This window comes from Lithobates pipiens, unplaced genomic scaffold (assembly GCF_037356315.1).
Source record: "Lithobates pipiens isolate NorthernLeopardFrog02 unplaced genomic scaffold, aLitPip1_a1.2 Scaffold_18, whole genome shotgun sequence".
NCBI lineage: Eukaryota > Metazoa > Chordata > Amphibia > Anura > Ranidae > Lithobates > Lithobates pipiens.
The window spans coordinates 282,063,942-282,080,179 of record NW_027507758.1 but is presented as its reverse complement, the minus strand read 5'-3'; the positions used below and the strand labels follow the sequence as shown (position 1 = coordinate 282,080,179).

The 16,238-nt window shown below is 42.0% G+C and overlaps 1 protein-coding gene across 2 annotated transcripts in view; it reads left to right on the top strand.

Moving 5' to 3' along the window:
• The window catches only part of NUS1 (NUS1 dehydrodolichyl diphosphate synthase subunit), a 43,453-nt gene that overhangs the window by 12,761 nt on the left and 14,454 nt on the right, over nucleotides 1-16,238 (top strand). For both annotated transcript variants that reach the window (XR_013276717.1, XM_077487048.1), the window contains exons 2-3: nucleotides 12,345-12,473; nucleotides 15,695-15,847. Coding sequence is in view for 1 of the 2 variants with exons in the window: in XM_077487048.1 (XP_077343174.1) it covers nucleotides 12,345-12,473; nucleotides 15,695-15,847 (282 nt within the window). In the remaining variant the exon portion in view is untranslated. The remainder of the gene's footprint in view (nucleotides 1-12,344; nucleotides 12,474-15,694; nucleotides 15,848-16,238) is intronic.

Here is a 16,238-nt window from a genome sequence, read left to right as displayed (position 1 = left end):
GTGTCCCTTGGATACAGCAAATCACAGATCATGCTAAATGGCCAATCACAGCAGCCATTTAGCACTCAAGCGGTGTGTCCAATGAGAGGTGATCTCATATGTGGGGGGCTGGGGGCTATCTTCCCCTCACTCGTCTCCATGTCAGGCCAGGGACAGGTCCAGATCGCCGTCACGGACCTGGCTCCTCACTTTTTTAGCTGGCTCCTAGAATCCAAGCAAATTTGTCAACCCCTGGACTACTATGCATCGCGTAGTCCATTATGTGTCACTTACCTGACACAGGAGCCAGCAATGTCACCGCCTTCCCCTGTAGTCCAGCGCATCCATCTTCTCGGTGGGGTCTCGCAGCTCCGCCGCTGTCATTCGGCAAAGCTGCGATGACGTCACTCCCACGCATGCGCACGGGAGCCGACACGCGCGGCATCTTCCTTGTTGACTCATTGCGCCTGCGCGCCGCTGTCTACGGTGCATGTGCCGTAGACAGCGGTGCCTGTCTTCGGGCAAATATCTCCTAAACCGTGTAGGTTTAGGAGATATTTCTTGGACCTACAGGTAAGCCTTAATCTAGGCTTACCTGTAGGTCAAAGTGTGTTGTAAGGGTTTACAACCACTTTAAGGCAACGCTTATTAACACTTTTAAATGTGTGTTAATGCACCACACTGGATGTGTGAACCCAACTTTAATGTTGGCATCTCCTATTAATGTCTGTAACTGGCAAGGGGCCACCTGAATAGTGCCAGATTGTATGGTTGTGATGATGGTATTGGCACATATCTGTAGCCAGTTATTTATATAATCGTGTTTCTTCTTGCAGAATAGATTTCTAAAGGTGGGACAAGGTAATCACACTTTAATACCTTGCTGTGTGTATTCTTTGTTTAGACTGGGAGCCTAGCTACTGTTTTGTGTATGTTGCCATTCATGTTATAAGCGGGTTTATTTCTACAACTGACCTCTAATTGGCTTTTTAGAAGGATGATTTAATTGTTCTGTAATTGCTCCAGAAAACATTGACTTGTAGAAGGATAAAGTGAACAAGATGCATGTAGTTAGTCATTTGTAGACCCCTTTCACACTTGTGCGACTTGGGACTGCAAAGTTGCATGACAAGTCTTTACCATGATTTCCAATGAGTACCATTCATATCTGTGCACTGATTTCAAAGTAGTCCTTGTACTACTTTGCTCTGACTTTGATGCGAGCTGAGGTCCATAGACCTCAAGTTTACACAGGTATTCCCTGAAATCGTGACTTTGAAGTTGTAGTAGTGGGAAAGGGGCCTTAGTCATTCTCATTGTGAGAAGTTTAGCATACATTATAATAGGGCAAATGATATCAAAGCAGCCCAAAATGTGCAGGCGCATGTCCTTACTGGATGTCACTTTTCCCAGTTTAATGTTCTACTTTTCTAAACCACGTGTTAAAGATATACAGTGGGGACAATAATTATTCCCCCCCCCCCCCCCTGCAGATCTTGTAAGTTTGTCCACTTACAAAGGAATGAAAATTCCATAATTTTTGTCATAGATGTATTTTAAATGATAGAGACAGAATATCAACCAAAAATCCAGAAAAAACACATGATACAAATGTTATAAATTAAGTTGCTGTTCAATGAGTAAAATAAGTATTTGATCCCCTACCAAACAACCATAATTGTGGCTCCCACAGACTGGCTACAGTATGTGCTCATGGTGGTACACAGAATAGTCCTGTCAATTTAAGAAGTTGCTCCTAACTACAACTTATGCATATAAAAGACACCAGTCCACAGAATTTTTCTTCAAACCTCACCATCACAGGCAAGACCAAAGAGCTGTCAAAGGGTTCCAGGGACAATATTGTAGACCGCCGCAAGGCTGGAATTTGCTTCAAGACCATCAGCAAGAAGCAGCGGAGAAGGAGACAACTGTTGGAGTTATTATTTGCAAATAGAAATCTAAAATAACCATCAATTGCCCTCGGTCTGGAGCTCCATGCAAGATTTCACCTAATTGGGGTAAGGATAATCATGAGAAAAGTGAGGAATCGGCCCAGAACTACATGGGAGGAGCTTGTGAATGATCTCAAGGCAGTTGGGATCACAGTCCTCAAACCATTGAAATACACTGGCATGGATTGAAATCCAGCAGCACACGCAAGGTTCCCCTAAACAAGAAGGCACATGTACAGGCCCATCTGAAGTTTGCCAATGAACATCTAAATAATTCAGAGAAGGGTTGGGAGAAAGTGATGTGGTCAGATGAGACCAAAATTAAGCTCTGTGACATTAACTCGACTCGTGTTTGGAGGAAGAAAAATGCTGACTTTGACTCTTAAGAACACCATCCCTACAGTCAAGCATGAAGGTGGGAACATGATGTTTTGGGGCTGTTTCTCTGCTAAAGGTACAGGCAGACTTTGCCACACTGAGACCTATAAAAAAAATTTATGGAGGGAGCTGAAAATTCGAGTTGCCAAGACACCTTAAAGAGGAGTCCCGGGCCCCCACAAAAAGAATTAGTCAGCAGCTGCAGATACTGCAGCTGCTGACTTTAACTATTTGGACACTTACCTGTCCAGGGTTCCCGTGATGTCAGCACCCTAGCAGATTTTCAGATTGGTTCTCAGGTGCTGTTGTCGCCATTCGTAGTAAGGAAAGCAAGCAGTAAAGACTCGGCTTCACAACCAGTTCCCTACTTTACATGCTCGAAGCACACTGTGTTTTCTAATTGGCCTGTGGCAAAGGAGAGGGGCGAACTTCTGAGGGACAGCTCCGTATACCGAAAGTGGGGACATGTACCTGTCAAAAACTGGTTTCTGTCCACCTGCCTCCCAAAAGGTGCCAAATGGCACCGAAGGGGGGGGGGTGATTCTGTAAAGCGGAGGTTCCACTTTTGGGTGGAACTCCACTTTAAGGATTTAGAGAAGATCTGTACAGAAGAGTGTACCAAAATCCCTCCTGAGATGTGTGCAAACCCGTTCACAGCTACAAGAAACGTGTTACCTCTGTGCTTGGCAACAAGGGTTTCTCCACCAAGTACTAAGTCATGTTTTGCTTGAGGAACAAGTACTTATTTTACTCACTGACCTGCAACTCAATTTATAACATTTTGTATTGTGTTTTTTTTTCCCTGGATATTTGGTTGATATTCTGTCTCTATCATTTAAAATACACCTATTATAAAAATTATAGACCCTTTATTTTTTGTAAGTGGGCAAACTTAAAAAAATCCACAAGGGATCAAATAATTTCCCATTGTAGCTAAAGTGAACCAGTGCCTTTCATATACAGGACAAGGAGAAGCTACAAGAACAGCACTTATGTTCCTTATACTCAATACTGCTTTGTTCAGCAACTGAGAATGTGAAGGGGAAGCTCTATGTATTCTCGAGTCATGTGAGAGTCACATGCTCCTTCATACAAAGCAGAGAACAGAGAGCTTCCTGATACAATCATGAAATAAAATCTTGCAAATTATTATTATACAGGATTTATATAGCGCCGACAGTTTATGCAGCACTTTACAACATGAGGGCAGACAGTACATATGCAAATAAACATCCTCTGACCAGTAAAAGTGACAGTTTAACTGGGAAGCACAAGCAATTAGATCAATTGCAGCTTCAGGCTGCACTGATGTCAATGGTGAGGCTGCATTGATAGGCACTGACCCTTATTTGGCTTCAGTTATTTATTTAAAATTAAAAAAAATTTCCTGAAACTTCCCTCTTAAAGTGAAGGTGCATGTTATATGCTGATAAATACGGTATAGCCAAATAACACGCCCAAACTCATCCTTAAGCTCTTCTCCACACACAGACCTTGCAAGAGAATCTTTGTTGGGCAGTGTATTCGTTAAATTGCATTTAATTTTAATGGTTCAAAGAATGTCAGGCAAAATGGTCGGCCCTCACGCAGGTTCACTTCATCAAATCTGGCCCTCTTTGGAAAAAAGTTTGGACACCCCTGCTTTCAGTAAATCCACAAGTGATGTTTTGTCACAGTCAAAGCCTCATTTGGCTTGATGCTCACAACCGTAAGATCTTGCTCTCGTTTATGTCCACTTGGGAGTCTACCTGTCTTTAACCACCTAAAGTGGAGCTTCCGCTCATTGGAACCCTCCCCCCCCTCCGGCGCCACAATTGGCACCTTTCAGGGGGGAGGGGGGTGCAGGTACCTGTACAGTACAGGTATCTGCACCCACTTCCGGCATAGATATCTGCAGAAGGTATGCCCCTTTCCGCAGAATCTACGCCCCTTTCCGAAGGTCCCCCGCTGTCTGCTGGGAAACACACGGATCCCAGAGACAGCGGGGACCATCCTTATTGCGCAGCGCGACTCGCGCATGCGCAGTGGGGAACCGGGAAATGAAGCCGCAAGGCTCCACTTCCTGATCCCCATACCCAAGATGGCGACGGCAGCACCCGAGAGATGATCGAGAGATCGGCTTCGGGTGCCGACATCGCTGGCGCGCTGGGCGGGTAAGTGTCATTATTTTAAAAGTCAGCAGCTGCAGTATTTGTAGCTGCTGGCTTTTAAAAAAAAAAAAAAAACGGTGGACTCCCGCTTTAAGGACCACCTCCTGTGTATATATACAACGTCATTACTTTGAAGCGAGATATCTCGGTAACGGCAGCAGCTGCCGCCACAACCGAGATATCCCTCTTTACAGGAGGCAGTCCTGTGTACGATAACGGTGGTCTCCGCAGTGGGTTCACCACGAGATCACCGTTATCGGTGGCGGGAGAGATGCCACCCCTTCCCGCGCCCTCCGCCACTTACCGGAGCCGTTGGTAGCGGCGGAGGCGATCAGGTCCTTTCCTCGGCTGAGTATGGAGATGAGTGAGGCTAAGATGGCACTCACTCTTCTCTATACCATAGGAGGGCGGAAGCGACATCAAAACGTCACTTCCACCCATACCTCTTAAAGGTATTTTTATTTTTTTCAATGTCATTTTTTTTCAAATGATGTTTTTTTTTTTTTTTTTTTTATTATTATTGCATTTAAGTCCAAATTTGAGATCTGAGGACTTTTTGACCCCAGATCTCATATTTAAGAGGACCTGTCATGCTTTTTTTCTATTACAAGAGATGTTTACATTCCTTTGTAATAGGAATAAAAATAATCCATTCATTTTTTTTTAAAAGTGTAGCAATAAATAAAATCAAGTAAAATAAATAAGAAAAAAATTAAAAATTTAAAACATCCCGTCCCGACGAGCTTGCGCACAGAAGCGAACACATACGTGAGTAGTGCCCGCATATGAAAACATCGGTCAAACCACACATGTGAAGTATCCCCGTGATTGGTAGAGCGAGAGCAATAATTCTAGCCCTAGACCTCCTCTGTAACGCAAATCATGCAACCTGTAGAATTTTTTAAATGTCGCTTATGAAGATTTTTGGGGGTAAAAGTTTGATGCCATTCCATGAGCATGCGCAATTTTGATGCATGACATGTTGGGTATCAATTTACTCAGCGTAACATTATCTTTCACAATAAAAAAAAAATTGGGTTAACTTTTACTGTTGTCTTATTTTTTTTTAATTAAAAAAAGTGTTTTTTTTTTTTTTCAAAAAAAGTGCGCTTGTAAGACCGCTGCGCAAATACGGTGTGAAAAAAAGTATTGCAATGACTGCCATTTTATTCTCTAGGGTGTTAGAAAAAAATATGTTTGGGGGTTCTAAGTAATTTTCTAGCGAACAAAATGTTTAACCACTTGCCGCCCGCCCTATAGCAAATGGACGGCGGCAAAGTGGTTTCATAATCCTGACCGGACGTCATATGACGTGATCAGGATTATGAGCCTCTGCGCGCCCCCGGGGGCGCTCATCGCGGCGATCGTTGTTGCGGGGTGTCAGTCTGACACCCGGCAACTACGATCTCGGTAAAGAGTCTCCGACGGAGACTCTTTACCATGTGATCAGCCGTGTCCAATCATGGCTGATCACAGTGTAAATAGGAAAAGCCGGTGATCGGCTTTTCCTCACTCGCGTCTGTCAGATGCGAGTAGAGGAGAGCCGATCGGCTGCTCCTCTGACGGGGGGGGGGGGGTCTGTGCTGATCGATTATCAGCACAGCCCCCCCGAGGATGCCCACACTGGACCACCAGGGACGCCACCAGACCACCAGGGATGCCAAGGACAAGGTATGCCACCCTAGACCACCGGGGATTCTAGTCAGTGTCACAATGGATGCCAATCAGTGCCCATAATGGATGCCAATCAGTGCCCACAATGGGCATCACTGATTGGCATGCATTATTGATTGGCACTGATTGGCATCCATTAGTGCAATATATTATAATACAATGTCGCCTATCAGTTCCCATCTGTGCCGCCCACCTGTGCCGCCTACCCATGCCCACCTGTGCCGCCTACCCATGCCCACCTGTGCCGCCTACCCATGCCCACCTGTGCCGCCTACCCATGCCCATCCGTGCCGCCCATCCGTGCCGCCCATCCGTGCCGCCCATCCATGCCACATAATTGGTGCCACCTCATCGGTGCCAATCAGTGCCGCCTTATCATTGCCCATCAGTGTAACCCCATCAGTGCCCATCAGTGAAGGAGAAAACTTACTTATTTGCAAAGTTTTGAAACTGAAACAAAAAAAACTTTTTTTTTTCAAAATTTTCGGTATTTTTTTTATTTGTTTAGCAAAAAATAAAAACCGTAGAGGTGATCAAATACCACCAAAAGAAAGCTATTTGTGGGAAAAAAATGATACAAATTTCATTTGGGTACAGTGTAGCATGACCGCGCAATTGTCAAAGTGCGACAGCGCTGAAAGCTCAAAATTGGTCTGGGCAGGAAGGTGTTTAAGTTCCCGGTATTGAAGTGGTTAAACATGTAAACGCCAAATCTGAAAAAGAGACCTGGTCCTTAAAGAGGAAGTAAACCCTGATGGGTTTACTTCCTCTTTGATTCCCTGCAAAGGTAAAGCATAATGGACTACTATGCATTGCATAGTACTCCATTATGTGTCACTTACCTGACACAGGAGCCAGCGAAGTCACCGCTGTCCCCTGTAGTTCCGAGCGTCCATCTTCTTGGTGGGTCTCGCTGCTCCGGCGCTGTGATTCGCCGGAGCAGCGATGACGTCACTCCCGCGCATGCGCACGGGGGCCGACACTCGCGGCATATTGCCGTGACCTGCGGCTTACCCAGTGCGCCTACGCGGTGGCTGTCTGCAGGTAAATATCTCCTAAACCGTATAGGTTTAGGAGATATTTCTTGGACCTACAGGTAAGCCTTAATCTAGGCTTACCTGTAGCTCATAGTGGTTTGTAAGGGTTTACAACTACTTTAAGTGGTTAATTGTTGCATGTTCCACAATATAAAATCCTGCAGGTAGCATAAGACCTCCTCATATAATGGTCATGGCAGCCAGTAGACCCAGAAACCTAAAGCTGACTTTGCACTTAAAGTTAAATATCAGGCCGATATACAAAACTCAATCTATGCAGCTCTTAATATGTCAAAGTTTTAATTTTTAATGTAAACCGTGTAAGCGCCTGCATTTTTTGTCCTGGTAGCAGTTATTTGCAGTCTCTGGACAGCAGGTTCAGGGAGAAGCAACACAAGGAGTCAGTCAGTTTTTCTGCAGTGCTCATGCGCCAATGAAAAACATGCTGATAGGAGATGAGAGCAGAGTGACAAAGATGAGATGATCGGGATGCTTTTTCTTTTTTCACTGTCCAGTCACAAGCTGAGGACCTGTAAATGTTTCATAATGGTAGTAGAAAAAGTCAGGTCTGCTGCATCAGAGAAGATGGCGACAACAGGTAGCTAAACATCTGTTACCTTAATGCAGGGAATGTATTAAGGTAAAAAGAATTTAGACTTTAGAAAAACGTTAAGGCCCCTTTCACACCTGTGTGACTTATGTGATTAGACAGTTCCAAATGGCTGTGGAACTGTTCATATTGCTGTGACTCATGTGAAGGTGATTATGAAAAAGTTCCCTGCTTACTTTTTACCAATTTTTTAAACAGATGTCTCTATAGTCTATTTATCTCCCTTATTTATTTATCTGTCTCTCTTGTTTATCTCTTATTTATCTGTCTCTCTTGTTTATCTCTTATTTATCTGTCTCTCTTGTTTATCTCTCTTATTTATCTGTCTCTCTTGTTTATCTCTCTTATTTATCTCTAACATACAGTATCTCACAAAAGTGAGTACACAGCTCACATTTTTGTAAATATTATTATATCTTTTCATGTGACAACACTGAGGCTCGGTTCACACAGGGGCGACATGTCCAGGCGACTTAGCCGCCTGACAAGTCGCGCTCCGTTTTGTACTATGGAACAGTTCTAATGGAAGCGACTCAAGTCGCTCCGACTTAGAAAAAAGGTTCCTGTACTACTTTTGGGGCGACTTCAGGCGACTTGCATTGACTTCTATACAGAAGTCGTTTTGCAAGTCGCCGCTGAAGTCGTTTGCAGGTCGCGTCTGTGAGTCGCGCTGCAAGTCATGCCGCCCCTGTGTGAACTGAGCCTGAAGAAATGACACTTTTCTACAATGTAAAGCAGTGAGTGTACAGCTTGTATAACAGTGTAAATTTGCTGTCCCCTCAAAATAACTCAACACACAGTCATTAATGTCTAAATCGCTGGCAACAAAAGTGAGTACAACCCTAAGTGAAAATGTCTAAATATGGCCTAAAGTGTAAAAAAAAAAAAAAAAAAAATTTTGTGTGGCACCATTATTTATTGAGCACTGACATGCTGACCCCCCCCCCCCCCCCACCTCTTCAACCTCTGCAGCAATGCTGGCAGCACTCATGTCTGTTTTCCAAAAATAACTTTTTGCATATGACGCTGAGCATGTGCACTTAACTTCTTTGGTCAACCATGGCGAGGCTTGTTTTGACTGGAACCTGTCTAGTTAAACCACTGTATGGTCTTGGTCACCATGCTGCAGCTCAGTTTCTGGGTCTTGACAATCTCCTTAAAGCCTAGGCTATCTTCATGTGGAGCAACAGTTCTTTTTTTCAGATCCTCGGAGAGTTATTTGCCATGAGGTGCTATGTTGAACTTCCAGTGACCAGTATGAGAGAGTGAGAGCAATAACACCAATTTTAACACACTTGCTCACACCTGAGACCTTAAAAATGGCCAATTGCTATTCACCAGATGGTACTACACCCCAGTCAAATTACCTTCCATATTCCCCACAACACCGCAAATATGCTTCAGAGGTTGCAACTCCCCCGGTTCATTCTCGCATATCTTCTGGGACTGTACTAAAATCACACACATATGGAAACAGTTGGAGAGTTTTGCCTCTGACATCTCAAATAGTAATATAAAGCTAACCTTACACAACTGTCTCTTATTTGCCCCCTGTCTCCAGTCTCTCTACTCATAATATGAGATTAATACATACAATTTGTGTCGCCATTCATTGGTTAATAGCATTTCATTGGAAATCCCAATCCACTCCTTTGGAACATTTAAAAACCAGAATCAGTAACATTAATCTTATGGAAAAGATATTCCATATCACACAGAATACCATCCATTTATATAATAAAAAATGGGACCCCTGGATTAAACATTCCACATCCTTTTTTAACCCTGTCTGAAATTATTGGTCACAATAGGCTGTCCAATCTCATTTATTGCACTATTATAGTTCACATCCAAATTTTACACTCAAGTTAGTCACTAACTGGCAAAATATATTTATTGCATTGAACATGATTTTTCTAAATGTACATGTTTCTTATGTATGACTTGTTATTTTTGTAATTATTCTGTTATCTATGCATTCTCTCTGTACTGCATTTTGTACCAAATAAAAATAGTTTGTAAACAAAGAAAATGGCTAATTGGGCCCAATTTGGACATATTCACTTTTGTTGCCAGCGGTTTAGACATTAATGGCTGTGTGTTGAGTTATTTTGAGGGGACAGCAAATTTACACTGTTATACAAGCTGCTGTACACTCATTGCACTTTACATTGCAACAAAGTGTCATTTCTTCAGTGTTAGTACATGAAAAGATATACAAAAAATTACAAAAATGTGAGGGTTGTAAAGCTGTACACAATCTGTACAATGAGGGAGTAGATCATGCAGCAAGGTCGTCCTTTTGTAGGCATTGAATTCAGGGGAATGACTTCAGACCTTTTGACATGTTTGGGTAAAAGGGGTTAGATGTAAGCTTGAGATGTCCTCATGTTTAGTTTTGCAATATGTACTATTAATATGACAAGAGAGATTATGTCATCATACATCTGTGGAAATCTCTGTTCTTGCAAAATTAAGAAAATCGTAAGCAATACTTAATCTTTGAGTACATTTTAGACATAGTAGGCGTATGAAAGCTCTTAAAAGCAAACCTGTGACTAAACTAACACATGCTGGTTAAATAGCGTGAACCTTTTGAGCGCCTTTAAGCTGACCATGCTTGGTGTAAATTTCTTTCCTGTAACCACGGGCTGCAAGAAAGGAAATTTGCATGATTCCCCATCAACACAGGTGGTGATGAAAGGGGAGTCCCACCTGCTGGGCCATTGTCTTCACCTGGCAGGGGTGAGCAGGGAAAGCAGTCCCTGCCGGTATAATACAATGATTATTGCTAGCGGCTATAGCAGTCACTAGCGATTAGTTGCAAGATAATCTGGCAGGCTGATTGTACCCAAGTTGATCTTTCAAAGCAGAACTGAGTGATCTCGCTGTGACTGGATCTCTCGGAAGTAGGGGTGGATACTTGTCAAAAACAGGGACCTGCTCCCCCTTCCACCCCCAAAGGTGCCAAATGTGGCACCGGAGGGGGGGGGGGGCAGCTGATAAGCGGAGCTTCCACTTTTTTTGGGTTGAAGAAAGAAACATTTTTAAATAACAGAAGAACCTGCTTTTAATGAGTTATGGTTTAAAGGGGCGTTCCGGCCAATACATTTTTTTTTTTTTTTTTTTTTTTTTTAAGTTAGCAGCTACAAACACTGTAGCTGCTGACTTTTAATAAGGACACTTGCCTGTCCAGCGATCCAGCGATGTCAGATCGGCTGCCGGCGCCTCCATCTTAACGAAGGGAAACAGGCAATGGAGCCTTGCGGGTTCACTGCCCGTTTCCTACTGCGCATGTGACGCGGTGCTTTGTGAATGGCCTCATTGTTTTCTGGGAGACACACACACACATGTTCCAGAAGGCAACGGGGCCGCTCACCAAAGAGGAGGAAGCGCCACGGAAGAGGCAGATTTGGAAGACTGCCTAGCAACAGCGGTTTCAGGTAAGTGAATTTTTTTTTTGGGTGGCCCTCCACTTTAAGGATTTAGTGGTGAGTGCAGGAACACATGAACTAAAAAGCATTGCATTGAGAATTGTGGAAATTTACAGCAAAATATAAATGTTACAATAATGGACCATTGTGGCAGCTCTGATTTTTGGGCTTGTGTATGAAAGTGTTGAAGACGACTTGTCTGCATTGCTCATCTAGGTACGATCGAGCTGTCAGTCGATTCAATGCTTTTTCATTGTCCTTTGTATGTTAGCGTAGTCTGATTTAGAGCAGGCTCTCACAATTCACTTCCAGGTTGTAAACTGTTCAAACCAGTTGCCATTGCACTTTGTTGTGGTGTGAATGGACACTTAAAGCGGGGTCCACTCAAAAAACAAAACAAAAAAATGTATATATATAATATAATTAAAAGCCAGCAGCTACAAATACTGCAGTTCCTGACTTTTAATAAATGGACACTCACCTGTCCAGGATGCCTGCGATGTTGGTAGCTGAAGCCGAGCAATCACTCGCGCCTCGGCTGCCCCACCATCCTTGTGAGGGAATCGGGAAGTGAAGCGTTGCAGCTTAATTTCCCGGTGCGCGAGCCACACTCTGTCCTCACTGGTCCCCTCTGTGTGTTTCGCAGAGCACAGCGAGGGTGTGATGCGAAGGGGTGTAACTCGCGGGAGTCTATTCCTGGAAGTGGAAGTATACTACAGGTATCTGCACCCCCCCGAAAGGTGCCACATGTGACACCGAAGGGGGGGGGGGGGGAGGTTCACTTTTTGTGTGAACCTCCGGCAGCCTTTCAAGTTACACGGGTCAAACACCTAATCTCAAAAAAACCCACACCTAACCCCCTACCTTAGTGTTTTGGGGCACCCTTTATAATGATTAGCACCCTAGTGCACTGCCGCACGTAACATACATTAATATCATTTGAAAGTCATGCTTTCGCACTCTCTGGCAACAATGGACAAAGTTTATTCAGTTTTACATCTCTCTGCTGGTTTCAGGCAGCTTTAACTGTGCTTTTCCTCTGTTTGATGGCAAACAAAACATGTGAAAATGTAAATACAGCTTCAGGAAAATGACTTGTACTTTTTTTTCTTTTAATCTTTTCTAAGGGTTCTTCAAAGAAAATACTTCTAGACTTATGGATGAATTGTTAAAACAACAGAAAGAACTACTGGGTGATGAATGTTCAAAGTATCCGCTAGAATATGCAAATGGCAGCACTGACAAAAATGAGAAAGGTATGCTATAGACAAACAGAACACATTGTTTTAATTTTTTGATTTTATGCTTTGCATACACACCGACTTCACAAATTCTCTTTTATTCTGCAGTTTTGGTTTTAGAGAATTCTCTAGCAGATTGCTGCCTAGTTGGCAGATTGCCATTCACAGGATTCAGTGTCACTTAATGAAACTTTTTTTTTTTTTTTTTGACAAAGTAGCCAGTGTTCAGAAAAGGTTATTTGCCTTACCTGAAAATGGAAGCGATTTTGTAAACTATCCTGTAACATTACACTGTTCATATTCCTATTTCCTTTACTATAAATGTCACAAAACAAAGGGGAGTCTCTGATTCACACACAGGTGGTGAATTGAACATACTTTAAAGCCATAAAAAGATTACTGACAGCCCCCCCTTATGCCTCTAAATAACTTCTTTTAGATTGTTTCTCTTCGATCACGTGACCTCCAGCTGTTCTACTCCTCCAATCTAAGGTCTGCAGCGGAAGGGGCCCCTCTGATGTCACCCGGGAGATCACATGATTGCTGTGCTTTCCGCTCGGCCCCTCCCGCTGTAGCCCTTAGATCAGAGGAGGAAAGAGGCCAGAGGTCATGTGACTAAAGAGAAATGATCTAAAAGAAGGTATTTAGAGGCATTATTTTAAATGTACAAAGTTTAGTGTAGCTTAGTAGAACATAGAGGCTGGCAATAATCATCCTTTGATTTTATTTTTTTTGCCGCTACTAATGGCGGCGTGAGGGGCAGGGCTGATTTATTGGCTCTCACACAGGAGCTGGGAGGAGGGAGGGAGGGAGAGAGGAGAGCAGTGGGATGACAACGTAGACTGACCATGGTATCCTGGATCAGCAGCCATGATTACAGTGGTCAGTTTACATAGGGGGACACCGGAACAGGCAGGATTAACCAGGTGTTTTTTTGTTTTTTTTTTTGTTTTTAAAACATAGAGGGACGAATAACACAGCACAAGCACTATGCTGTGTATCCTGCTTTTAAAAAAAAAAAACTCTTCTTCCTTTTTTTTTTTTTTCTATTCTATTTGGATTACAACCGCTTTAATTTCAGTAGGGAGTCCTGTGAGATTTTTTTTTGTGTGTAACTTAAAGCTGGAAGCATCTGAAAAAAATACTTTATTTTCCATTTAAAGACCCTTCTGACAGCATTTGGCACTCCCAGTTTTCACTGCAGGCAGCCCTCCTAATTACCCCTGCGTGTATTTTTTAGTTTACATTTTTTATTTTTTTTATTTTGTAAGTTGTTAATAAACGAACGTGTTAAATATGACATGATTTTTCTTTAAGGCTTAATGTACACGGGATGTTTTTACAACCTCTTGAACGATTTAACTTGACAGATAGTAACCCATGTTTAAAACGTCCGTTTTGCTGCGTTTAGCTGTGTTTGCATTTAGAAGTGTTTGAAAAAAAAAAGTTATATTTAAAAAAAAAAAAAAAATTCAAAATGGCCAAAAATGAAAAACGCCTGTAAACGAAATGCAGCTAAATGTGCGTTACCACGTTTAGCACTTGATGCACTAAACTCAGCGTCTGAACAAATTGTTTTTGCTTTCCAAAGAAGGCCTTTAAACTCAACTGCCTAAAAAAGACATTAAAGGAACCTGTGTACATGTAAGATAACATCTAATGATTTCAGTGGCAGCTGGAAAAAAAACGTCCAACTTCCTCTGAACGTCCATTTACCAGCAGCAGTGTACATGAGGCTTAAGCATTCAGGTTGGTGACATGATGTGCAGGGTCTTCTTTGCCTATATTATGTTGCTAAGCGTTTTTCAGTGATATACAGAGCAGTGCTAACGTTATGAACTCTGTGCTCCTCTTTACACTGTGCATTATGGAGACAGCTTGACTAATAGGATGCCCTGGCCGGAGGCACCCACAGTGGTTCCCAGTCCCTCCTCACTTCGCTGGGGGAGCCCACGACCATGGGAAACTGATTTCCCAGTTAAAGCAGGAGAAACTCTGGGAACATCTTCCCCCCCCCCCCCAATCCTTTTGTATATTTTGTGATGTATAAATGAGGTATTTTTTGTCGCTTCTGGGGTAACAGCTGTCATTCCTCAGCTAGTGTAGTGGAGGATGCAGCTATCCCAGCATGATCTGTGCTAGAATATTTGCCCCAGTGTCCTTATAAAGAGTACCTGTCACCTGCCGATGCTACCACATAGAGGGCTTCTTAGCCCCCTAGTAATAGCTAAATGATGATTGGTGTTACATTTTTTTTTTTTTTTTTTTTTATAAAATAAGAAAAGCTTAAAAGAAAACGTAAAGCACCCTTGTCACCCCTGCACACACCCCATTTAAAAAGCACAGCATAGGGCGAGCATGCATATGTAAACATAATTTGTACCACACATGGTAGGTATCATTGCAAATGGTTGAGTGAAGGCAATCATTCTAGGGCCATAGTTAATGAGTAACTCTAAACTGATGAAAAATTTTGGGTACCATATTTCCACAGGGGTATGTGCAGTTTTAGGACTTGACATATATTTAGTAAAATAAATATATATATATATATATATATATATATATATATATATATATATATATATATATATATATATATATGCCCATTTTTTTTTTTTTTTTGTTTACCAAAAAATAGTATTGTTTGCACAATTAATGTATTTTTACCTGAAAAAAATTGCTACTACGAAAATATAAATAATAAAATATACTCTTGGGGCTAACTTCTTATAAAAAAAATGCAGATTTTAACATGTTCAAAAAATATACTCGCCCCAGTCAATAAGTGGGTAAATACCAACTTTTCCCAGTACAAATATTTATTTTTTGTGAGTTGGCAACTGTGAGTCCTTATTGTGAATTTATTGGTTTGACAAACTTGACATTTACAATATATACTTTTCACTTAAGTGTAGTTTGACATATACATGATTCCTTACTAATAAAAATGTTCTGATGCAACCAAATGTTTGTTTTAGCTTTATATACACAACAAAGAAACTATTGATTTTGGTTTATATATGTTTTGGCTATCTGGTAGGACAGAGGAAACCATTGAAACCATTGTAGATCAAAATGTATGTATAGCCAGCAAATGTGAAACCGTCATAGATTGCTACATATAAAGCCACTCGCACGGTCACATATATGGATGTAGGTTAGTGAGTTGATGGTTTTCTGGTGCTAAGCTTAGATCATTTCTTTAATTTAATAAATCCGTGTTCTCTATACAGTTATTCGCCATTTACCCGTGTTAAAGGTGCTATCTCCAGAGGATGGGAAGACAAATATTGTCAAAGCTGCACAGAATTTTTGTCAACTTGTAGCAGAGAAAGACAAGAGACCATCAGACTTGGATGTTGAATCGCTTGATCATCTATTAAGAAGTAATAATTGTTCTTGTTCCCCAGTGCTGCTGTGCTAAGTATAATGGGTTGTTCTAGTTCTAATATATAGGTTTAAGTAAAATAAGCTCATTAGTTTGATTGCCTTACACTGGATAATTACAAAGTCGATCTCCTAATTTATTTGATCTACTGATTAGTTAGTTATCTTACATTATCACAGCATAATATTTCTTAAAGGGTAAGGAAACTGGCATCTGGGCCTTCATTTTTTTGGAGTGAAGAAATGTCTTCAGCACACTAAGGATTCCTCAGAAGGGTCCAAAGCTTTTTTCATTCACATGGTCACAGGAAACATGTATGGCAACATTTCGGAGCCACGCAGGGCCCCTTTGTCAGGCAAGTTATGAAGGGGCCATGCGTGGCTCTGAAA